The sequence below is a fragment of the Python bivittatus genome, unplaced genomic scaffold, assembly GCF_059951505.1.
Source record: "Python bivittatus isolate LINGU-HERP-01145 unplaced genomic scaffold, Pbiv_v1 ctg000020_np1212, whole genome shotgun sequence".
Taxonomy (NCBI): Eukaryota; Metazoa; Chordata; class Lepidosauria; order Squamata; family Pythonidae; genus Python; species Python bivittatus.
Window position 1 is genome coordinate 70,901,780 of NW_028277030.1, and position 26,041 is coordinate 70,927,820.

Here is a 26,041-nt window from a genome sequence, read left to right on the forward strand (position 1 = left end):
TCTAGTTGGAATTTAAGTCTGTTGTTTCCTGATCTGCATTCTGAAACAACCGTGTCCCATTTTCTACATGACTTTGAATCCTTGAACACAGCTATCATGTCTCCCCGCAGTCTAGTCTTCTCTAGACTAAATTGATCAAACTCCTGCAACTGTTCCTCATAATGTTTTCCTTCCAGGTTACTTCTTACTGTGGTTGTTCTTTTCTGGTACTTTCCAATTCATCAATGGCCAAAGAAGAGAAATGATGACTTCTCTTGAACTGGACACTATACTTTTGTTTATGCTGCTGTAGTGACAGGACTGACTCCATATGGGAAAAGGTTTTAGACTTTCTGTCCAGAAGCCGTCTGGGTTTATGTTCCCTGACTCTCCTTCCTATCTTAGTGTAGCTACTTGGTAGTTACTACCGCTTCCACCTTCTAAGGGATGCCTTTATCTGATGTTCTTCCCATTAACCCATCCCATTAATCTCTAGTCCCATGGATAGAGATGCTACCACCAGTCTGCCTTACTGGCAAGAAATGGGGGAGAAATCCCAACAAAAAATGAAATAAATTCTATATTTCCATCTCCTAGGCCAGTAGTGAGAGGCATGTCACTAGGGAAAGTCAGCCTCCCTGCAATACACACATATGTTTTTTCAAATGAAAAAAGAGAATGTAAAAATTCCTTTTCAACATGCAAAAATCATCAAGGTTGAAGGAAATAAACATACAGTTCTGCTAAAATCACATATGGTGTCTCAAAATACTGTTCCCCAAAGAATGTAGAAAGGAGAATGTAAGTTTGGAGAAGGATGGGATGGATCTAGTAATAATACAGGAGGCTCTGCTGCAGAGATCCCAAGATACATTAAATGTTCAATAACTGACCGTGCGTAGGTAAAGTAAAAAAATAGAGATAATTAAAAGCTTAAGTACCATATAGAAAATAAAACATAAACTTAGTGCAATGCTACAATGCTAACTAAACATTTACCATGTCTACCCAAGTAAAAATTTATTGAATCAGACCTACCTACCTACCTACCTGCCTACCTACCTACCTGGATTTGGAGACTGCCCAACCAATCTTCCCAAAGGCTTCTTGATCTCTTAGCAGTTTTTGATAATGCCAGCCACCATATCTGTTTAGATTGTTTTCACGAGCTGGAGTCTTTGTTTCAACTCCTACTTGCAGGGACAATCTCAGAGAGTAATAATGGGAGAAAGTAACATCTATATGAAGCCACTGGGGGCAGTAGGCAGTTTGGGGGCTGAGTGTCATCAATATGCCAACACACACAGCTCTATTCCATCTGTAACAGCTGAATCAAGAGAGGCTGTGCATGTTGTGGACCAATTCCTGGACACAATGTTGAGTAGAAGGCCACTAAACTATAACTGAATCTGGACAAGAGAGAGGCCTTGTGGGTGGTGGTTTCTAGTCATAAGAACTGGTAAACTGGTAAGAACTGCCTGTTCTCAATGGGATTGCACTCCTTCTGAAACAGCAGGTAACTATCTAAATGTCCAGGCAAAGAAATGTAACACACCATAACAAGATCTATTAAGGTGGGTACCTTATGGACTAGAATCTTCTGCAAGCAGTTTATATGCTGTAGCAGAGTTTCTCCTCTGTGAAGATCAACAGGTCATCATGTTATTATTGCAAGAACTAAATGTACGCCCTGAGTAGTTGCTTCATGATTTATGTCACAATCCAGGTACACCCATGTTTATTCTAGAAAATATGTAGTGTCTGAAGGGTAGATTTACTGAGCAAATCTGAATCTAGGAATACGCCCCATCTTGGTTACAAACCTGTAACTTGATTCAGATTAAGTATTTTTACAACTAGCCTATCCACTCAGTCCCCAACCACCAACTCTAACTTATGGGAGTTTTAGATTTCATAGGATAGAGTTGATGGTTGAGATACAGCAAGACATCTTTCTTTTTTTGCCTGGCCACCTGACATATTTGTAGGTTCAGTTCAGCTGCAATATGAATCTAGCATTCACCACATTTCCAACACTGCTCCCTGTAATTTTTTCCTAATGTTCCACTCTAATGTCATTTCATTGCAAAGGCTGGAGTACCCCCTTTCTTTATTTAAAACCCTTGATGACCCATTTGATGACACATTGCTCTGTTTACTAAGAGAGAAGCTTCACCTCCAAGTAAAATGCCCACAAAGTCTAACACACTGCAAGCCGCACTACCTGCTTTTTGAGACACATATTCACCAAAATATACTGAATAACAAAACTCTCAAAATGGAAAGCTGCCTATTCACATTTCAATTCTGTTAAGATTCAGCTTATCCAGATCATTATTTTATTTGATCATCAGGATTTATAGATGATGCTTAACCTAGTTAACAGCAAAAGAAGTCTAAATACATGAATCTGTACACCAGTTCACACCTACAATGTCTCATCAAACTTCAGAGACAGAAAGCATATTTATAATACTTTAAACTCTAGATGGCTTCACATAGGAGATTAAATAGATGCTACTTCCCAAAGCCAACCTGAGGTAACAGCATGATCACACTCTTGTGGCCCAAGCATCCCAATCAAATTTGGACTAGTTAACCCATGCAACTGAGCAGGAGGTGTTACTCTCCCATGAATGGGGAAAAATTGGTCCTATCTTCTATCCAGAATCAGAAAATTACTATCTTACTATGAGTTGAACCCTTTCCTGTCACTTCCCATAATCAGGTGACTACCTCATCAAAGAGCAACATTCATTTACTTGGCCAGAATTTGCATGGAAGTGGATTTAAATATCATGTTTCAGCCCAAGGTTCCAGGAACTGCATTGTGATCACCTACACGCTTATTCTCTGATCCTGATTGCCATATGTAATCAGAAATAACCCCACTCACTTCAATAGAACACAATTCCATGTAAGTATATTGTACAGAGGACAGATGCTTTGCTTATCAAATAACTGTCTGTTAATGTTCTTGGAAATCCATACAAAAATCTGTCCCATGTCTCTAAAATTGTAATGCTGAATTCTAATAAAAGATTTTGGATTATACTTCCATATTTTACAAATCTGACCAATCATTTAGAATGACATAACATATGCACTTCAAACTTGATTTAAAATTAAACGGGTAATTTTTCTTGATTATTTCAATCATAGTGTAAATGCATCTTGACTGGAATCCTGTTTAAAAGGTCCTAAAATATTCACTAAATTGAATTCTACTAAGTCCTTTTCACAAAGCTGAATTACAATTCCTCCCTCCGCCCTTTCTGTATAATTAAAAAAAAAGGTAGGAACATATTTTGGCAAGTTATTTGCACAATACTACGTCATACCTTGGTTTTGCAATCTACAGAGATCAATGCCAAGTAGAAAGTAATGCTTGATTTAATCCACACCCTTGTATAATTTGGCTGACAGTACTTCCTTTATCCCAAAGGCACAGCAGTAATTATCTTAACCTATACCAATTTCACATAAATAGGAGTTTTCTCATGTTAAAGCTTTGGAATCTTCAAAGTTTTGCAGCTAATGTGCTCAGCATTTCTATACTTTTCAGCTAAATATTTTTAATTAACATGCCTAGAAGTAATTTTAAAAAAATACATAATGGAGGAATCTGTGCAGTCTTGATTTCAATATAAACACAATAAGCAAGCCAACATTTTTATAAAAGGTATACTATTCTGACATTTGTATTGTCACTTTTAAAAGATTATCAATCAAAGGGAGGATTTTGAAGCACGATCTTTTAAATGCAAAGAAAGAATACAAACCTAATGTGATGTCATGGTTGCAGTGATTTCCATGAAAAACTCATACAAACATTATCTTTAACAGAGAGTTCCATGGAGAATTGTGTGTTCTGGGATTTATTTATTTATTTTTAAAAGCAAGAAAAAGTAGACCACTTTGCAGCTTTCCTGCTGATTTTTGCAATCACATCATTCATCTGTCTTTGTTTCTGAAGCACTTTTTCTGTGCCTTCAACAAAGCGCAATTCAGTCATTTTCCTGGGCACAAGCTCAGCTACCCTTAGGCAGCAAGCTCTGAATGAATGTTTACCTGAACTTCCCTCAGCAGCCTTAAGAACAAGAAAGCATTTCCAGTTTTTTTTTCAGATGGAGAAAACAATCTTAAAGTGATTAATTTACTGAAGATAGGTCTAGAAATAGCATAAAGCAGCACCTTGGCTGATCTTGAAAAAGATAAGAAGGGTTCAACCTGGTTTGGACTTGACTGGAAGACCAAAAGGAAATACCCAGGACTCTAGAGTATATTGGGAAGTTGAAAAACAGTCCAGAAGACAACAGCAAATCACTTCCAAATTGTTGCCAGAAATACCATACAATTGCCCCTAGGACCTCCAAGAGTGACTTGAAGGGTACTTTACTCTACCCTGTACTGATATTCTTCTCTGAATGTCTTTTAGCCAAGTAGCTGATCAGCTGTCACATGGCCTATATTCTAGAAATATCACAATTAACCTTGAACTGAGGGATGTTACCTTTCATTAAAACTGCTGGCTTTAAAATGGGAGGGGGGCAACTTTCATGCAACCTGGACTATACTTTGTTTTACAAAAGTGCCTTCAAAGAGTCACGTGGGGTGTGGTCAGCAACATTCTATCATGGAAGCAGGCAGAGTAAGATTTTAGGGCATTTGGGAAGAAGTTAAGGGGCTTAAGTTATCCCTGAACATTCTCCAAAATGGGGGGAATTGTCCCAATGTTCTGGAGATTTCTGAGGTTTTTAAGTTGAAATGGATGCCCAAGACCCTAAGACCCTGCAAAACAGAAGGCACTCGTGATGCCCCTAAAATTTGCCATTTAAAAAAAAGAGGGAGCCCTAAGTCACCTGTATTGGAGGGGTGATTTGAATTTTGTATTTGAATGTTACAAAAGAGGTGATCCAAGACTATCATGCAATCCAAGGGCTATGTGAGCTTATGCTTTAAAATATTAAATTTTAAGGACTATAATCTGATTCACAGATTAGTGCCGTGGCACTCCAGGGCACTGCAGCAAACTCACAGGGGTGTTATAACAGTGATACAATCTATCAGACACGGTGCAAACTACAAACCTAGGGGTGCCATGAAAAAATTACTGAGTCACTAAGGGCACTGAGAACTGAGAGCTTTTGGGAACCTCTGGACTAGTGCCATTAGAAAATAGCACATCACAATAAACTAAAATGTATTTACATTAAAAAGCATATTTGCAATGATACTTCCAGGTAATTTACTTCAAGATTTCTTTTTGCTGTTTTTTCTTGTAAATTTTAAGACGTGGTAGGCATTTTCCCATGGCCATGGGCTGCACTTCTTAAAAATTAGTAGCTAAGTGCCGTAACAGATGAAGTGGTAATATAATGGCATGCAGAGAAGAGGAAAGTAGAGGGGTTTGGGGCTCATTTTCTTTCTTTCAGGTATGTGTAGGGAGTTTAGGTCACCTTCTCTAACTGCATTAAGCCTCCACTGATGTTAATGCATACTTTTCCTTTAGTTTTCTTCCAAAAGTTGCTGGGAACGTGTACTGACCTTATTCAGCAGTTTTTCTGCCAGATCATACATAATCTTGGGAGTCTCCGGAAGGAAGAAATAAGGATTAAAGGGCTCCAGTAAACAACTGGCTCTCTCTCCCTGTTTAAGGATATTGAGGAAAATGGAGAAATGCTTATATCCCACTGAATGAGATGGATTGCAATTTTATTCACATTTACTTTGAAATGTAGCTAAGTAGTGTCCTATAAATAGGGGGAAATGTTCAAGCAATATATTGCTCACCGAGGCTGAATACCACAATGTGTTGCTTGAACCTGCTCTTACCTAAAAGGCATTTCCTTCTCATGGTCTCTTACCATGCCTTCTGTTCTACCCTTCATGTCCAAATTCAGGTGATACAAGCTGATGACTAATGATTATGACAAACTTTTGCAGCACAGTATCCAACAGGCAGTGCTTGAAGACATACAGTGGGAATCAGAAAATATTATAGGGATCCTTGTCTTAGATTTCTTTACTAGCAACAGTAAAGTGAACTGAAGACTCCCTCAGGTCAAATGAGACTCTTGCTGACTGCATCCATACAGTTTTTAACGCAGGGTTACCCAAGTAGTTTCCCACTCTCTTCTTCTGGGCTGGATTTTGGCTTCCCAGTAGAACATTCAATTTTTGAGACAGAAATAGATCTTAATTATGGTTATATAAGCCAGCCCATTTTGATTTGGCAACATTTGATTAAAATGTTGACCACTGACAAAAAAACCAAACCAGACCAGGCCAAACCAAATTGAAGACAATTATAGACCTTTGCTTATACACAAGTTGTACTTCCCCATACCTTCACATATACATATACATTCAATGTTCTTCACCCTTTCATGCAACATACACAATACCATTTTAAAAATATTTTCTCAGCCAATAATGCCAGCCATATGACTCTGACAGTGATGCCCTATACTGCAATTCTTGAGCCTTTTCTTTTTGGGATTCATGGCAGATTTCTGAAAACATTTTACTATTATTAATTGGTTAAAAAACCAAACAGAAAAATCACTTTGCCATTATTTAGCAATGTTATCTTTGGGGTTCCAGGAACTACAAGAAATGGGCCAAGTAGGCACTGACTGGCCCCTCTGCTATTTACCTACAATTAAGCAATTGTACCATAAAAGAGTGGTTTTAACACTGTAATTGTAGCCTAATTTTTAGGACAAATCTTTTGGGGCTCAGATGAACCAGTCAAGTCTTTGTAAGCCACAAAGTGACTACGTATGCAATATTTTACCAAGCCCCACTAAATAACTAGTGATTTGCACTTTCAATACAAAAATTCTGAGCAAATCTCTAATTTTTATTAAATATTAGTAAGTACAATGTGCATTAATGTTGGAGGGAAGGCTAGTCTACTGTGAGGAAAATATACCTTTGGGTGAAAGAAGCAAGTTTTTAGAGGCTTCAGATGAATGGGATTGCCTTAATAAAACTGAAACATAAAGGAATGCGCAGCACCCTTGAAGCTGGTGTGAACTAGGCTGGTTGTAAACTCCTTATCACAAACCTTCCCATAGCAACTTAAGGGAGGATGTCTTCTTCCTGGCAGTTGGCACCTTGAACCAATTTGTTTCTTCCTCTCTGACACTACTGTTTTCCTTGTAGATAGCAGTTGGCCTTGTAGATAGCAGACAACAGAGGGGCAGAAAGTAACTTGAGAAGTATTGCTTATTTAGGTATGCCTGCATCATCATATGGATATATATGTGTATGGGTTCTTTTTCCCTTCCCCTTCTTGTAGAACTGTATAAATATCCGGGCATCCATTTTGCCTGCAGGGGGAGTGTCTCCCACTAACGCTTGGTGGGGTCCCCCTCCAGTACGTACTGTCTAATAAACACTGCAGTGAAGCCTTGATTATTTTGCATTTGTGTCCTGCATTTTGATTCCATACCACAATACAAAGTAACAACTTAGGATAACCCCCCCGCCCAAAAAAGCCACTCATAATAAATGTAAATTAAAAATTTGAGATTGGCATTATAGACCACTGAAATTTCCCTACTTTTGGGAGGGGGCAGGGTTGGTCTCTTTTTATTTACTTATATACATTTGAGATGCAAAGGCCTGAGGACAAAAAAACCCAGAAGGAAAATAAGGGGGGGGGGGTTGCCACTCCCCCCAAGCATTTAAAAAATTATGAAATATTTCCAAATATTTCCTTTCTAAATGATATATAAAAGGGTTAGAGTATAAAATAAATTAGTCTATATATAGAAATAGGTTAAAAAATAAATGTACACTTGAAATGGTAGAGATGCTTGAATACTACTATAATTGTTTAATGTTTCAGAAGTCCATGAAAATAATGAAATTACACAAAGGAAGTAGTAAAAACTGAAGATCTGGAAAATAAGTGATTACACATTTCATCGGGTAAAATGTGTGGTTTGGGCCTTGTTTCCTTGTTTTTTTCAGTTGCTTTTTGAAAATTAAGGATTCTCTGTATACATTTCATATAATGCATGACAAGCCCAGAGTAATGCTTTTTTCTTTACTATCAAATTAGTAATTTCTTCTAACTAATATATAAAATATCTTATAAAGTAACAAAATGACTTTATATCTGTAAAGGCTGCAAAAATAACTACTGTATATATTTCTATTTTTCCCAAAATACCCATTTAAAAAAAAAAAAAGATAAACAACTTTTTGCCTTGTTGCTTCACAATTTCTGGAAATTTTAATCTCTATTTACCATATAAAGAAGGCTTCTATTCTCACTTTTGCTACATATTCTTACAGTCCTCTCCCACTTGTTTTGCCAAGTTCCACAACTATTTGCAAAAGATTTTTTGTTCCTTTAATCCAAAATACCCCATATGCAGTCAAAATGTTTCACTGCTTACTGTTCCTGAGTTTTGGTATGATTAATCCTGCTCTAAAATAACCTACTTAGAATCTTTTGTTCAGAAAATTTGTTTCTTTTTCTTTTATCAAGAAATCTTTCTTTCTTTTGCCACCTTGATTTTTATTTTCAAAGTCTGCAACTCTGGACTAGGACAACCTTTCTACAGTTAACTGGGCTTCAAAAAGGCTTATTTTTTAACATAATTAGTTTTCAGATATACTGAGAGATGTGTACACCAAACAGATATATTTCCTTACACTACTATTATTCACTATATACTATACTATACTATACTATACTATACTATACTATACTATACTATACTATACTATACTATACTATACTATACTATACTATACTATACTGAATAATGCTAAAATCACTGACACTCCAAGAGTTCATGGCAGGAGTAAAAAACTGGATTTGGCCCTTGATCCTACCCTTCATCTGGTAAGCTAGCTCTTTTCTTATGTTTCACCTGATAATATTATTATCTGTGCTTCAGCCATGTTGAAAGAGTAGTCTTCCAACTTACCTGATGCATGGAGAAAAGGTGGACAGTAAAAGATGAAATGGAGTGCCTTGCTTTGTATTATATGGCTTCAGATGATTTATATGGTTCCCTGTTGGAAAAAACTCAGGATGGAAGAAAACTTGCAGACAACTCATGCCATGGCAGACATGGGGCAGCCAGGACAAAACCATACTGGTAAGCTTTTAGCTGTGGCAACTGCTAGTACTCATACAGGTATTCCTAATTGTGGGTAGGACTTGAGGAGAGGCCAATGGGAAAATGTAACACTACTCAACCCCTTCATGGATCACTGCCTTGTCGTGGCGAAGGGGCTTGCGTAACTCAGTGAAGCCATGAGCTATACCGTGCAGGGCCACCCAAGACGGACAGGTCATGACAAAGAGTTCTGACAAAATGTGGTCCACTGGAGAAGGAAATGGCAACCCACTCCAGTATCCTTGCCAAGAAAACCCCATGGACAATGTTAAAAGGCAATGATGGTTTTCTGCACAACTGTCAGGTCAGCAGTCTTTCCCATGCTTGTGATTCCTACTGAACCAGCCTGAGAGACCATTTAAAGGCTCAGGAACCCTTTGCAGGTGTTATGGATTCATTAGCTGATTAGAGTGGGACACTTTGAGCCTAGAATATTGAACCTTTTCACACTATTCTAATTTTCTGAGATTGTGAATTTGGGGTTTTCATAAGCTGTATGCCATAATCATCACAATTATACCAAAGTAAGGCTTGACATATCTCGCTTTGCATATAATGCGTCTATCTCATATATTGGTTTCACCTTTTGAGTTGCCTTACTGACATAAATGAACATTTGCGCGATATTCTAATTTTTCGAGTTTCACCTGTAATGTATTCCTATTTCTTCTACTTTCCAGCTTATTATCAAATAATTTCAGAAAATTTGGTGATGCTGCTTGTTGCCCTAAGTTGGTTCTTAGTGCTCTGTTTCTGACTTCAACATATATACTTTTAATATACAGCTGGGAGTCATGGTGAAATGCACCAGTATGAACTTGGTTGGTTGGTTGGTTGGTTGGTTGGTTGGTTGGTTGGTTGGTTGACATACATTTTTGCTGTTGGATTCTTTCACTGATTCAGCCACATTATACCTTCAGATGGAAGCTTTCCAGTTTTTTTGAAACAATAATGCTTCTGAACAGCCTTCTTGCCTAGTTTGTCTAAATCAGCTTAATTTATGACATTGGTGCAGGTTTATTGAATGGATTCAATTAAATATTGCTGCGAAGATCCACTAGTTCTTTATATTTCAAGTTTCCACACTGTGTGAATGCAAAGAGACTTACTGGGCTACTTACGTTTGGCATGAAAAGAAATGGAAAAAAAAAATATTTCCAAGCTAGAAACCCTGTTCCCTGTTATATCTAAAGCAGGAATTTCATGTAGTTTAACTTATATCCAATAAATCAGGAATCTTGTAGGACCTTTTTCAACTAACAAAAGCATATGCCTTTTAATGAAATTTTTTAGTCAGAAAAGGTACTACCAGAGTCTGATTTTTTGCCACCACAGACTAGCACAGCTTTCCTTCTACAGTTTATACCCCAACAGTAACCATGCTTTGGGAAAGTGTTCAAGAATCAGAAGTTGTTTTTATCAGTAATTCTTTGTTCACTTGATATTTTTTTTGAAAATTTATTTTTGTTTTAAATAAAGAAAATAAAATATTAAAAAAGAGAAACTAGAAAAGTATGTGAGCTCCAGGCTTGTTTATAGAGCATTAAACTATGATTTAGTGTTATGTTTGAAGTGGCCTTTCTCTCTTGCTTTACGTAAGAGATGGTAATTGAACTCATAGCAAAAAAATACAGATAAATAGCTTTTGAGGCTGTTCATCTGCCTCCATAATGACTGTTAGAGATACCCAATCTGTTGACATTTAAGTGATGGTGACTATTTTAAATTTCTCTGCTTTATATCCTTACTGTATCATAAAATTCCAGTGATATGTGGGATTCAGCACACTTTTATGAATTGATTAATATTGTTCAAACATTTTGTTTTGGCTTTTTCCTCTTCAGTTGCCAAGCAGGGAACTGAGGCAGTAAAGGAATTGATGGGATCACAGCTAACCAAATCCTCCAGAAGCCCACAAATTCTCAGCATTTCTGCCAGTGTTCCTGCACAGAAAAATTTGATAATGTCTTCTGCTGACCAGTTTGCAGATGTTGCAAGAACATCAATGAGGATGCAAAAAATCAAACAAAAGCTGGATTCTGTTATGGTACAGTACTTCTTTTTTTAAATCCATTACAGGTAGTCCTTGATTAATGACCACTCGTTCAGCAACTGTTTGAAGTTACAACAGCACTAAATGAGTGGTACCTACAACCAGTCCTCAAAGTTCCAGCTGTCCCAGCACTCCTGCAGTCACATGATCTGGATACTTGGCTATGGCTCATACTTATGAGAGTTGCAGTGTCCCACGGTCACATGATCACCATTTGCGGCCTTCCATGCCAGCTTCCCACAAGCAAATTCAATGGGGAAGCTGGCAGGGAAGGTTGCAAGTCACTCAGGTAAGTCTCCCCTATCTGGCAGCAGCCACCCCAAGCCCAGCCATGCTTGTGCCATGCTGCACCAACCCCTTGCACGACCTCCTGCACCTGGTAGCAGCCACCCCAAGCCTCACTGCTCTCACACTGGCCACCCCCACACCCGGCAGCAGCCACTTTACCTGCCTACCATCCTGCTTGCAAGCTGCCTCAGACTTGCAACTTCCTGCCAGCTTCTCCACTGACTTTGGTTGTTAAAAGCTGGCAGGAATTTGCAAGGGTGTCCTTACTTAACAACCCATGAACCTCACTTAATGACGGCAGTGGGGACTGTCAGGGTTGCCGTTGGTAAGAGATGCAGTCGTGGTTTACAATTGCATCGCTTAGTGTCAGAAATTCCAATCCCAGTTGCCATCATTAACTGAGGACTACCCATTACTGCTAACCTCAAGTAGAGGTAGATTATGCAAAGATTTGAATTTAGTGTTCAGAGGCCTTTGCGTCCTTTCACTTTGGGACATGCCTCTCTTTGAATGGAATCTCCTTGCTATTATAATGTGTCCTACTTTATGCTGTATTTGAAACATCAGAGCTTTAGGCCATTCATGTCTCTAAAACGGTGGTGTTTCTGGTACTATCAGACTTACACAGAACTGAAACCCTTTCTATTCTCCTAGGCAGCCATTTATTGGAGCTGTGAATTATTCTTATGGTTGATACATGTTTGTGAATTATGAATAAGAACATTAGATTCTTCCCTACAGGTATTTGTGTCTATAGATAGTTTTGGAATTTAGTCACTTGAGCATTTTTTTCTTTTTTCTTTAATCTCAATTAATAAGGGCATAATCTGTAATAATTAGACATTAAATTGACTGATGGGAGGAATGGGATTCTATGTATGTGTAAAATGAGAATGGGATTTTAACCACATGTATTTTCTGCATTTTACCCATGTGTGAAATAGTGAAGAAGTGTAAAATGGTGAGGGGGATTTTATGCATGCATAAAAGAATAAGGATATGATCAGATTTTGTTTGTTGCATCCAAATCCATTAAATCAAGGGTTTACTGTATCTTACAGAAATCACATCAGAAATAGATCTCTCTTGACAAATGAAAGTTTATAGAGAAGCTGGGATATTTTGATATTCTTATCCATTCTATCCCAAAGTTAAGTTGTGGTATAGTGTAATCTCATTTTACTCCTGCTGTAAAATAGCTCAAACAGAAAAGATGTAAGATTAAACATAACAGTGGATGATATAGCTATCAGTAGTAAGTCATCATGATGATGATATGCCTCTGAATATTAGAAGTAGTTGATAAAGATTTGCAGGATAAGGCTGTATATGTGGGCTTTCCATAGATAGCTGGTAGACAACAGGATGTTGGATCTCAAATTCTCAAACTCTTCTTAAGGTAATTATTCCACTGGTTGGCATTAGGAATAAGGGCATTTTCTTAGTGTAGTGACTCAGTGTCAGATTGACTTTAAGGAATACAGCATAAATGTAATGATCATAAAGAAAAGTAGCTGTAAAATAAACTAATATCTAAACTACTACTGTTTAAATTGCTGCTGCACTGTGGAAAACAGCAACTTTCTTCTTCATTGATCCTCATCTGTATTTGAAGAATTTGTATCTGAATTTCTTTTGTACTCTTCCAAGTCCTACAATTTAAATACTAACAATGTAGTAGAATATTTACCCCTTCATGGATCACTGCCTTGTCGTGGCGAAGGGGCTTGCGTAACTCAGTGAAGCCATGAGCTATACCGTGCAGGGCCACCCAAGACGGACAGGTGATGACAGAGAGTTCTGACAAAATGTGGTCCACTGGAGAAGGAAATGGCAACCCACTCCAGTATCCTTGCCAAGAAAACCCCATGGACAATGTTAAAAGGCTAAAAGATATGACGCCGGAAGATGAGCCCCTCAGGTCGGAAGGTGTCCAATATGCTACTGGGGAAGAGCGGAGGGCAATTCCAAGTAGCTCCAGAAAGAGTGAAGCGGCTGGGCCAAAGCCGAAAGGACGTTCAGCTGTGGATGTATCTGGAAGCGAAAAGAAGGTCCGATGCTGTAAAGAACAATATTGTATAGGTACCTGGAATGTAAGATCTATGAACCAAGGCAAGCTGGATGTGGTCAAACATGAGATGACAAGATTGAACATCGACATCTTGGGAATCAGCGAACTGAAATGGACGGGAATGGGTGAATTTAATTCGGGTGACCATTATATCTACTACTGTGGGCAAGAAACCCTTAGAAGAAATGGAGTTGCACTCATAGTCAATAAGAGAGTGGGAAAGGCAGTAATGGGGTACAACCTCAAAAACGACAGAATGATCTCAGTGCGTATCCAAGGCAAACCATTCAATATCACAGTCATCCAAGTCTATGCCCCAACCACTGATGCTGAAGAAGCTGAAGTTGACCGCTTCTATGAAGACCTACAATACCTTCTAGAACTAGCACCAAAAGATGTCCTTTTCATCATAGGGGATTGGAATGCTAAAGTAGGAAGTCAAGGAGTAATCAGAATAACAGGCAAGTTTGGCCTTGGAGTACAAAATGAAGCAGGGCAAAGGCTAATAGAGTTCTGTCAAGAGAACAAGCTAGTCATAGCAAACACTCTTTTCCAACAACACAAGAGACGACTCTACACATGGACATCACCAGATGGTCAATACCGAAACCAGATTGATTATATACTTTGCAGCCAAAGATGGAGAAGCTCTATACAGACAGCAAAAACAAGACCAGGAGCTGACTGTGCCTCAGATCATGAGCTGCTTACTGCAAAATTTAGGCTTAAATTGAAGAATGTAGGGAAAACCACTAGACCACTCAGGTATGACTTAGATCATATTCCTTGTGAGTACACAGTGAAGGTGATGAATAGATTTAGAGGATTAGATTTGGTAGACAGAGTGCCTGAAGAACTATGGACGGAGGTCCGTAACATTGTACAGGAGGCAGCAACTAAAACCATCCCAAAGAAAAAGAAATGCAAGAAAGCAAAATGGCTGTCTGATGAGGCTTTACAAATAGCTGTGGAAAGAAGGAATGTGAAAAGCAAGGGTGAAAGGGAAAGATATAAGCAACTGAATGCAGATTTCCAGAGAATAGCAAGGAGAGATAAGAAGGCCTTCTTAAATGAACAATGCAAAGAAATTGAGGAAAACAATAGAATGGGGAAGACTAGAGATCTCTACAAGAAAATTGGAGATATGAAAGGAACGTTTAGTGCAAAGATGGGCATGATAAAGGACAAAAAAGGCAGGGACCTAACAGAAGCAGAAGAGATTAAGAAGAGGTGGCAAGAATACACAGAAGAACTATACAAGAAAGATCTTAATGTCTCTGATGTCCATGCTGGTGTGGTCACTGACCTTGAGCCAGACATCCTAGAGAGTGAAGTCAAGTGGGCCTTAGGAAGCATTGCTATCAACAAAGCTAGTGGAGATGACAGTATTCCAGCTGAGTTATTTAAAATACTAAAAGACGATGATGTTAAAGTGCTGCACTCAATATGCCAGCAAGTTTGGAAAACGCAACAGTGGCCACAGGATTGGAAAAGGTCAGTTTACGTTCCAATTCCAAAGAAGGGCAATGCCAAAGAATGCTCAAACTATCGCACAATTGCACTCATTTCACATGCTAGCAAGGTTATGCTCAAAATCCTACAAGCTAGGCTTCAGCAGTACGTGAACCGAGAACTACCGGATGTACAAGCTGGGTTTCGAAGAGGCAGAGGAGCTAGAGATCAAATTGCCAACATTCACTGGATCATGGAGAAAGCACGAGAGTTCCAGAAAAACATCTACTTCTGCTTCATTGACTATGCAAAAGCCTTTGATTGTGTGGATCACAACAAACTGTGGCAAATTCTTAAAGAGATGGGAGTACCAGACCACCTTACCTTTCTCCTGAGAAATCTGTATGCGGGCCAAGAAGCAACAGTTAGAACCAGTCACAGAACAACCGATTGGTTCAAAATAGGGAAAGGAGTACGACAAGGCTGTATACTGTCACCCTGCTTATTTAACCTATATGCAGAGTACATCATGAGAAATGCCAGGCTGGAAGAATCACAAGCCGGAATTAAGATTGCAGGGAGAATCATCAATAACCTCAGATATGCAGACGATACCACCCTAATGGCAGAAAGTGAAGAAGAACTAAAGAGCCTCTTGATGAGGGTGAAAGAGGAGAGTGCAAAAGCTGGCTTGAAACTCAACATTAAAAAAACTACGATCATGGCATCTGGATCCATCAATTCCTGGTAAATAGAAGGGGTAGAAATGGAAGCAGTAACAGACTTCATTTATTTGGGCTCCAAGATCACCGCAGATGGAGACTGCAGCCATGAAATTAAAAGACGCTTGTTCCTTGGGAGGAAAGCTATGGCAAACCTAGATAGCATATTAAAAAGCAGAGACGTCACCTTGCCGACAAAGATCTGCATAGTCAAAGCTATGGTTTTTCCAGTAGTAATGTATGGCTGTGAGAGCTGGACCATAAAGAAGGCTGAGCGCCGAAGAATTGATGCCTTTGAACTGTGGTGTTGGAGAAGACTCTTAAGAGTCCCCTGGACTGCTAGGAGGTCAAACCAGTCAATCTTAAAGGAAATCAACCCTGATTGCTCATTGGAAGGACTGATAATGAAGCTCAAGCTCAGATACTTTGGTCACCTAATGCGAAGAGAGGAGTCTTTGGAAAAGACCCTGATGCTGGGAAAGATTGAAGGCAAAAGGAGAAGAGGACAGCAGAGGATGGGATGGTTAGATAGCATCACTGAAGCAATGAGCATGAAACTGAGCAAACTCAGGGAGGCAGTGAAGGACAGGAAGGCCTGGCGCAATATGGTTCATGGGGTCACGAAGAGTCGGACACGACTTAACGACTGAACAACAACAACACTACTCAAAGGCTGGGTTCTGATGATCAGTGTGGCTAGTCAGGATTTTTCAACCATGGCAACTTCCTGATATTGGCCTTCAGTACCCAAAATTCCCTAGGCACATGGCTACTGGTGAGAATTTTGGGGGTTGGAATCCATACATCTGAAAGTTGTCAAGGTTGGGAGATACTGGGCTAGTTCTACTGTTGCCTTCATATAAACATCTACCCTAGTGAATTGGTGGCAACCATCAACCTTTAGAGCAGGAGAACTAACCACTGCAAAGATAGCAGGGATACTGTCATTTCTTGTTGTATCTTCCCCTAACATTAAAAAAAAAATGGCCTAATTGGGGCCACTACAGTTAGGCTGAAGGAAAGCATATCCAACCCCTTTCTGTCCCTCCCAGAGGTTGGAGGGAAGGAAGCGAAATAATCAGAAAGATAAGAGAGCCTGGAGAAGCTGCTTCTATGGGGTCATTCTAAGAATGCTAGCACTGTGCAGTTCACTTCATACATGATAATCAAACATTAACAAATCACAATACTGATAGTTTAGAATAGACCATAAGACAATATTTGAAATACTAACTTTTTGGAAGGCAATCCCCATCAACTGAGTTTGCTAAAAAATGGAAGAAAACCAAACATGTATCTGAAACATATTTTGGGAATGGAATAAAGCAACTTCCTCATCTTGATGCCCTTCTGATGGGCTGGACTACAACTTCCCAAATCCCTCTTGGCCATGTGGAAGGCACAAGGCTGAACAAAACCACCTTAGAGAAAAAACTTAGGTTATCACAACTTCTTCATAGTTGACAGCTAACGGTGAAGGATGTGCAAAATCTTTTCCCATGTCTCTCTAAAAACAATATTCTTATAGCAGAAGGATCATAAGCCCAGAAGAGGTAAACAGAAGCTCCATTGTCACCTAAAGGTTATGAATGTTCTCATGGGAACTTCGATGAAACAATGCCGTTCCGTTCCCAACATTTTACATTGGTTCTTCTAGAATTCCTGATGGCATGAGTTCGAAAGAGCAATTAAATATATCTCTGAGATATTGTTTGTATTTTCTTAGCTTCATTTTCTTGACTAAAATAATGTATTTAAAAGAGCTGATACTTAATTAGTCTGGTTAATAAAATGCCCAGTTTAAGGGTCACCACTGCAAATTGAGGTTCTTTCAATAGTATCTAACACATATGGAATAATTTGCATATTAGGAAGAATTATAAATCATTAACACAACGCACTTGTAAATTTACAATGGCAATGCACTTGTTAAATTTACAATTAATGAAGATTCAGAGTGCCATGGAGACCTGATTTTATTTTCAGCAGACCCTGGGCATGGTGGTTTGGGACTCTTGCTTTTATGGGGATTTTAGAAACAGGTTTTATTTCTAAAATTATATTCTAGCAATTTTATTTGATTTCCCTTTCCTTTGTGTTATTTTAACCCTAATTATTTCTACTCTATAAGCCATCTAAAGTCACAACACACTGAAGCTGCCTGGGAGAGGGGTGTGTGTAAAATAAATAAATAATAAAGCATGACAGAGGGAAGGAGTACAAAGTTGTGGCAAAAATGCTGGCAGAGAGGGAAGTTTTACTTAGTGCAGCCTTCTCCAAGCTGACACCTTCTAATTAAGTTCCACAGAACGAAGGTGAGGATGGGAGCTGTAGTGCTATAGATTTATAGGGCACTACAGGTACTTCTCACTTAATGACCATTCGTTTAGCAACTGTTTGAAATACAATGGTGCTGAAAAAAGTGACTTATGACTGGTCCTTACACTTATGACCATCGCAGCATCCCTGCAGTCATGTGATCATGATTCAGGCGCTTGGCAAAAGTTGCACATTTACAACGGTTGCAGCATCCTGCAGTCGCGTGATTGCCATTTGTGACCTTCCCAGTCAACTTCCAACAAGCAAAGTCAATGGGGTAGCCAGCAGGTCACAAGTTGTGGTCACATGATGTCTTGCTTAATGACTGTGGGTGATTCGCTTAACAGCAGCAACCGGGACTGCTGGAACTGCTGTCGTAAGTCGGCACAGTCACATGATGTTTTGCTTAATGATTGCTTCACTTAGCAATGGACTTGCTGTTCCCAGTTAGGATTGTTAAGTGAGGACTACCTGTATTGTATAATGACATGTTCTTTTCTTTTGCAAAGGAATATTACAATGATCAGAAGGACGTGATTATTAGATATCTTGAGAGCATATTCAAGGAGATGTACACAGAAAGCTGAATGTTAGAAGTGCAGCTGGAGCTCAAATAATGAATCTGATTCAGCCTAAAACAGATCAAGCTGTGACCCTAAGAGATAAATTCTTATAAAGCAACCAAAGCTAAATTGGGAAGCTTTGTAACTGATTCTGTTTTCACAGAAGTGTAGAAAGGCAGACATTGTTTGCAAAAATGGCAGCATTTTCCCATTTTTCTGTAAGATGCCAGGATGAGACGAAAAGGAAAAGAAGAAAAGCAGAGTCAACTTCATCAGCAATAGCTTCCAGTACCCTTTCCAGAAATGTGGCAACACTGAGACAGCACATTTGATGCTGCTGCTGTTACATTATCCATTCACTGTCACCAATAATGAAAGTGACCTCATGACGTTCTGGGACCCAAATTCTCTATTCCCCGCCCCCCGGCCATTAGGAGAGTTTTAAGACTCATGGTGGCATCTTCCCTACACTCTGGTTTTCTCTCAATCTTCTCCCTTTACACTCTATCCTAATCTGTAAAATGTGGATGTTAGGATCTTTCCAATCATTAGTATTAAGAAAAAGTCTTCAGTGTACAGGTAGTCCTCAGTTAACAATGGTAATTGGGATAGGAATTTCTGTCGTTAAGGGATGCAGTTGTAAAGCATGACTTCAGGTAACCACATCGTTTAGTGACAGCAATCCTGGCAATCCCCATTGCCATCATTAAGCAAGGATTGTGGGTCGTTAAATGAGGACCTCCTTGCAACTTCCTATCAGTTTCCAATAAGCAAAATCAGTGGGGAAGCTAGCAGGAAGCTGCAAGTCCCAGATGGCTCACAAGCAGGCTGGTGGGCAGGTACGTGGCTGCTGCCAGGTATGGGAGGGTGTGCGAGAGGCTGGTGGGGCATGGCGCAAGCGAAGCTGGGCTTGGGGTGGCTGCTGTTGGGTGGGGGAGACTTACCTGAGTGACATGTGACCTTCCCTGGCAGCTTCCCCATATGCTTTCCTTGTGGAAAGCCAGCAGGGAAGATCACAAATGGCAATCACATGACTGTGAGAGCCAGTTGCCAAGTGCCCAGATCGCGATCATGTGACTGCGGGGGTACTGGGATGGCCAGAACTTTGAGAACTGTTCATAAGTACCCCTCGTTCAGCACTGTTCTAGTTTTGAACGGTAACTGAACGAGTGGTTGCTTAGGACTACCTGTGTAACAAACAGGGACATTCTAAGATTAATGCTGATCAATGCCTATTTCAGTGAAGGGCCCCATAAAAATCAGTGAAAGATCACACTCCTTCCAGCTCACCACAGTAAGTTTACTTGTTAAACATTATAGTCTTAGTGCCAGAACCCACAGATATTTAGCCTGATCACCAGAAGTCTGAGAAGCTATCCCCCCTCCCCCATTCTAGCAATTCATTAACATGGTGCTTTTTTAAGCCACCAATTTGGTAGAAACATCTCAACCTATCTGAAATATTGTAATTTGTGTCCACAACAGTTTTGTTCCATAACAACAAAGTTATGACAATTAGTAAAAAAAGATTAAAGATTAACTGAGATTAACTTTTTAACCTTTGCATTTATCTCTGCCTAACATTCCTGAAAACAGTCCTATTTTTTTTTTTTAAATCACAACAATTTGTGTTTTTCCCCATTAACAATCAGGCTCTCAGAGGACGTGGGCTGTTCATATTCCATCTAAACCAATTTGGGCTTTGTTTTCAAATACTGCCTTGGACTCTGAATCAACTCTTGTGAAGAACTGAACCAAACGCAATCTTGGATGCAGCTTTATCAGCTTATCCCAGTTGTGGAACTGCTATGATCTCCACATTTCTCTGTACCAAGGAGAAAAAAATGCTTTATAGGTATCAGTCAGAATATATTTTCCTTCCAGAGTTTGAACTTGGGTTATAATGTTACATGGATTATCAAAGTGCTTACTGTATAGCAATATGGGTTTGACAGAATTTGCTCTTAATTTTTCGTACTGTTTTGAACAACTGCTACTCTACTTTGATTCCAGTTGTCTGTCATTCATTTCTGTATTAGTGTTAGCTCAAAATGCATTGAGTAAATATAGGCATGTTGATTATTTACACAAAATCAGTCACTGAGCAAGGAAGGTCATTTTATATGGTCACAGAACTCCTCAAAAAATATATTAATAACCACAGTAAAATACATTACCACTTTTAGTAGGAAGAGGATATGGTGGAATCACTGATATACCTAGAGGGCTTGTCAGTCTTAATTTGGAGTGTGGTGACAGCAGAGATTGGCTAGGAAGCATTGGACTGGAGGTGGCCTGCAAAAGAGAAGTTGAAATATCACTTTCTCCCTGAGATAAAGAGCTAAAATGCAAAGCATTACTAATACTAAAAATAATGGTTGTATTAGTGTAACAGTAATTCATTTTTGAAGAACTTTAAACAGTTTGAAAAAAATATATAGATAAAAAAACTACTTGAAACACCAACAAATTATGAAATATAACTGCCTCCATTCTTTCTAAAAGGATGCATTAGCACTTCCTTTTGGCACCCTTTTAATTATTGCATCAACATTGTGGTCTCCAAACCTGCAAGGTATATGCCTCTTTCTTTCTCTCAAAGTTAAAAAAACTCTCTGGGTTATTACATAAATTATATTGTTTATCTTACATAGGTTGACAATTTTACTTTTTTACTCCCTCAGTCTTGGCTTTCTAGCAACAATTTTGACTGTCATGCCCAAGTCCTTCAAGCGGTATTGAATGATCAGAGAAAAAAATCAAGAAGTTCAAAGCCATGATGCAGCAGAGAAGTATAGGGGCTATTGTAATAGTTCAAAAATTGTGGAGTCCTTGGTGTTCTCTAAGCTTGGTTGCTTTCTTGCAGACATTTTGTCACCCGACTAGGTAACATCTTCAGTGTTAGAAGGGAGTTAATCCTTTCCTTGATTAGTTCCTTAATCAAGGAATTATCAACCCAGACAAACAATTAAGCAGTAAACAACAGTCTAATCAAGGAACTACCAAGGAGAAAATAACACCCCCACTAACACTGACAGGGCAAGCTACTGTATATAAACAAAGAGCAAACCCCACTCCCTTCTAGCATTGAAGATGTTACTAGTCTGGAAATGAAACGTCCCAAGAAACAACCAAGCTCAGAGAACACCAAGGACTCCACAGTTCAAACTTGAGCTACGTATATTCTATTAGTTCAAAAACTAAAAACTGCAATTCATGGAGTTTACCAGTCCCTAGCGTTAGGATTAAAGAATACTCTGCAATCTCCCCATTTTATCAAAAAAATTTCTATGTAACATCTTTCAGAATAGCCTTTGGGGCATACTGCCCAATGTCTTCATTATGTACAAAAGTGCATCTTAAAACGGAGATGCAGGTACCATCATCCAATGGGAATATCATCATATGGGAAGTTCACAACTCTTTCTGTAAGCATTACTTCATGAAGAATTACAGACAGAGAAATAGTTGGCCATCAGTTGGCTCTGTAATTTTTCCAACTGTCTTTCCCATAAAATCAGTGCATGCAGTGCAAGGGGGAACTCAAGTCTCTAAATCAAAGGTATAGTTTAAGGGCTGAGAAAACTATTTTTAAAGGACAGTTAAAAATAAAAATTATTTAGAAGTGGAAAGTGATGAAGGTATTCGCTGACTTACACAAATTGAAGTTATAAATAATGGAGCTAATAATTAGGAAAATAATTATTTTCAGGGCATAGAAGACAACTAATGTAATATATATATTTGGAATATTTTTATTCCTCCATCAGAAAAATTCTTATGTAGCAGATGATGTACAAAATGTCATATATTATTTAATGTAAAGGGCTAAAATAAAGCAGTTTTCTCCTGTTGTTTTTGTTTGGTTTTTATGGCAAGGATTTAGATACACATAATACTTCTCAGTACTTTTAGTATTTTAGTTCTATTTCATTCAATTACATAATCAGTAACAAGGATAAAGCTTTACATATTAAACCAATATAAACTATTTAATAAACATAAATCTGGTCCTCTCCTATCTGAAGTAGTGTATGTGAAATTCAGAAAAAGTTAAATATTTTAATGTGGTAACTAAAATTCAGGATTAATTTTGAATTATTAACTGTTGAGGCTACTACATCAGTTCTTTTACCTCAGCCCTAAAAAAGTGAATATACATGTACTCTGAACAGAAAGTCTGATCTGAAGATAGCCTCCAAATAATCGTGAAGTGAATTGTCGCTAGCAAATAAATTTCCAAGGTTTATTTGGCCAACAGTCATAATTTATTACTCAACATATCAAAGCAGGTTTGAACTGGAACCCCTATCCCCTTTGGGCTTATTTCATCAGATTCCTCTAAACTGAAACTATTAATTGAAAGTATCCCAAAATCCTTTGATCTGTTTCTTTCCTGACCTGTGACAACTATTCCAACTAAGTGGTTTAATAATCTTGGGTAATGCTTCACTTTCCTAACAAGGGCATAACACTTAAAAAAAAAAAAACCCCTAGAGAATTTTAGCCATATAGCAATTCAGCAACAATATTTTTTCTTCTTTCTCCTATGTCAGCATATTGATGAATCATTTTCCACTGAGAACTAGCTATTGTGATATAGTGCAATAAATAAATGAAATAAATGAAAATACAGGCAAATACAATGTAAAAAATGCAAGAGAATGGGCTGTAAAGACAGAACTGATAGGTGGAGGGACTGTATTTACTTAGCCTATTGCTGCTCACAGTCTGAGTTATTTCCACTATTGGAAAGTACAATTGTAAAAAGTAGTGAAACTGATTGAAAGAAGATGAGGGGACTGGAAGGAGTATGAACATACCATGCAAGAATTAAGCTTTGTTTCTTTTTTTTTAGATTTTTTATCCCACCTTTATTATTTTTATAAACAACTCAAGACAGCAAACATACTTAATACTCCTTCCTCCTCCTATTTTCTCCACAACCCTGTGATGTGAGTTGGGCGGAGAGAGAATGACTGGTCCAAAGTTACCCAGCCAGCTTTCATGTCTAATGCGGGACTAGAACTCACAGTCTCCTGCTTTCTAGACTGGTGCCTTAACCACTAGACCAAACCTGATCCAGAACCCTTTATTTTTACACTAACCTTCAGATGCAAAGCTATAAACCAGCAATACCCCCATTCAAACCCTCATGCTGCTCTGCAGCCTTAGGCAAAGTACTACTTTCTATTCTTGGCCCATGTACATTGCCCCCACTGCATGGGAATGGGGGTTAAGGATTATGCAAATCATTAAAATCATATGAGCACTAGAGAAACAGGAAATCAATGCTGCTATTATTAGATAAAAGAATGGTTAGAATAAACTTATAATTCTTTTATTGTATACAGGTAGTCCTTGTTTAGTGACCACAATTGGGATTGGAAACTCAGTCATCAAGCAAAGCAGTGACTGAAACATCACAATTTTACTTCAGCTTTCTTTTGCTTTATAGGCCTCCAAGGGTCATAAATGTGAGGAATGGTTGCAAAGTTACTTTTTCATCATCGCTGTAAATACAAACAGTCGTTGTACAAAGCAGTCACTAAACAAGGACTACCCGTAGTGTTAAAAAAAATTAAAACTCTTGTTTCTTAAAATATGCAATAACAATCCCATTGCTACATGAAAAGCTGGTGAACCTCTGCTTCATTTAATAGGGCTTCTTTTGAACACTCATGCTAAATGAATGACATCTGCATCATATTCTTTTAAGGCCTTCACTTCACAATCCAAATGAGATGCATTACATGTATTGGTGCGCATTGTACCTATTGTATCACTTACGCTTACCCTTTCCTGCCATAAAAAACGGCTAAGCAACCTAAACTAATCTTAAGAGGTGGTTTGTTTAATACTACGTGTTAACTGGGGGAGCAGAGGCCAAAAACAAATCTGGATTTCAAATGCTTGTTAGAAGTGATTCTAGTCTGCACATAATTCATTAACCAGTATGCTTCTTTGTTCATAAGCTAGAACTCTACACTAGTGTTTATGGCTGCCCATATTCGCTTTCATAGAAGTATTCTATCAACACAGGAGGAGGTTCCATTTGAAATGAGTATGCCTGATTACCCTTAATTTACAGTTTTTAAATAGAGCACTCCTGAAAATGCAACTGATTTCTGTGAGCATGCGAGAGAGTTGCAGACAAGTGAGAGGAAAAGCAGCAAAAAATCCCCACCTCCCCTGCCTGCTCATGAGCAACAGAAGTGGCTTGCCCGAACCCCGCACACCCTCAAGAGCCAAGCTGTTATTAAATAATGTGCAATATCAGATAGGTACATAAAGTAAACATATATGTAGATTTTGATGCTGAGATGTGACATGAGATCAGTGTTCCAATGCTGTCTATTAAAAGCAGAATGAGCTCTACTTTCCTCTCTTTTAAGTTAATATGCCAGCATATAATAGGACCTATGGAACAATTACTGTGAAGCAATCATTTCTGAAATGCAGGCTGTGGGAAGAAATTGCTAAACACCTTTTCAACAACAAGAAAAGGTTGGCTAAGATAACTAACTCCAATCAACTAATTCTTTTCACAACACTTTGCTTGCTTAACATAAAAACCACAGTTCTATCATGGATAGTGTATTACAAAGCCTGAGTGGAGTAAAATTACAAGTACAAAAAGTAGTGAGTGAATGAGTGTGTGTGTGTTTAAAGAGAGAGAGAAGCCCACACACTTCTGCCAAGTTTAAACAAAGCTGTTTTGCATTTGCTTTATAATGTCAGCTCTATGAGAATTATGCAAATATTCAATTTCAGTGAGCCTAATTTTCATGTGAAAAAAAAGTGAATGCAGGAAAAAATAGAGAGAATCCAGGTAAATTCAGGATCCAACAAGCTAAGAACAATTTTGCTGATTTTTACCTGATAATGCAGGCCTGTGACTTTTACTATTAAAAGAATAAAAATTTTCATACGAAGTTGCAAGTCAAATTAGGTGGCAAAGTCAGCAGTGTAATTTGTCCTTTCTGGAGTTTTGTGCTTTTGTGGACAAAGTTAATCCTTCAAATTACAGTTTTGTCAGACTGTGCAACAGGCAATGGTTAGCAATAAGTAAGTCTGCAATCTCTTTTGTTTAGCACTGGAGTAGTTTTACATGCAACCCTCCCTCAAGTAGAAAAACAGAGCTTTACGATATTATCCATGCAAACTTGTACTTTGACCCTGTGTACAAACTTAGCACTTGCTATTATATCACTTATTCCCCACAGAATGAGAAAAAGCCCAAGCCGAATGATTCAAGAACATATTTCACTGAAAGATATTTCAAAATTTCTAATGCACTTTGAACATTGACATTTATCTATGTAAAAGCTATGCACCATTTCTACCAGAGAAAGCCATCAGAGACCCAGCCAAACTTGCCGGCTTGCCTCCTGAACCTGGGAGCAGCGGCTGCTATGAGAACTTGTCTTCTGTGTATAACTGGGGCA

The 26,041-nt window shown here is 38.5% G+C and overlaps 1 protein-coding gene across 10 annotated transcripts in view; it reads right to left on the reverse strand.

Annotated features, from left to right (window-relative positions):
* The window catches only part of AHI1 (Abelson helper integration site 1), a 95,116-nt gene that overhangs the window by 33,998 nt on the left and 35,077 nt on the right, over positions 1-26,041 (reverse strand). For 7 of the 10 annotated variants that reach the window (XR_015796225.1, XR_015796224.1, XM_088141096.1 and 4 more), the window contains exon 19: positions 20,771-20,888. Coding sequence is in view for 7 of the 10 variants with exons in the window: in XM_088141096.1 (XP_087997222.1) it covers positions 20,771-20,888 (118 nt within the window). In the remaining 3 variants the exon portion in view is untranslated. Of the gene's footprint in view, positions 1-5,526; positions 5,629-12,997; positions 13,501-20,770; positions 20,889-26,041 lie in introns of those variants that run through there. The other 3 variants (XR_015796226.1, XM_088141103.1, XM_088141098.1) reach the window with 3 other exon arrangements.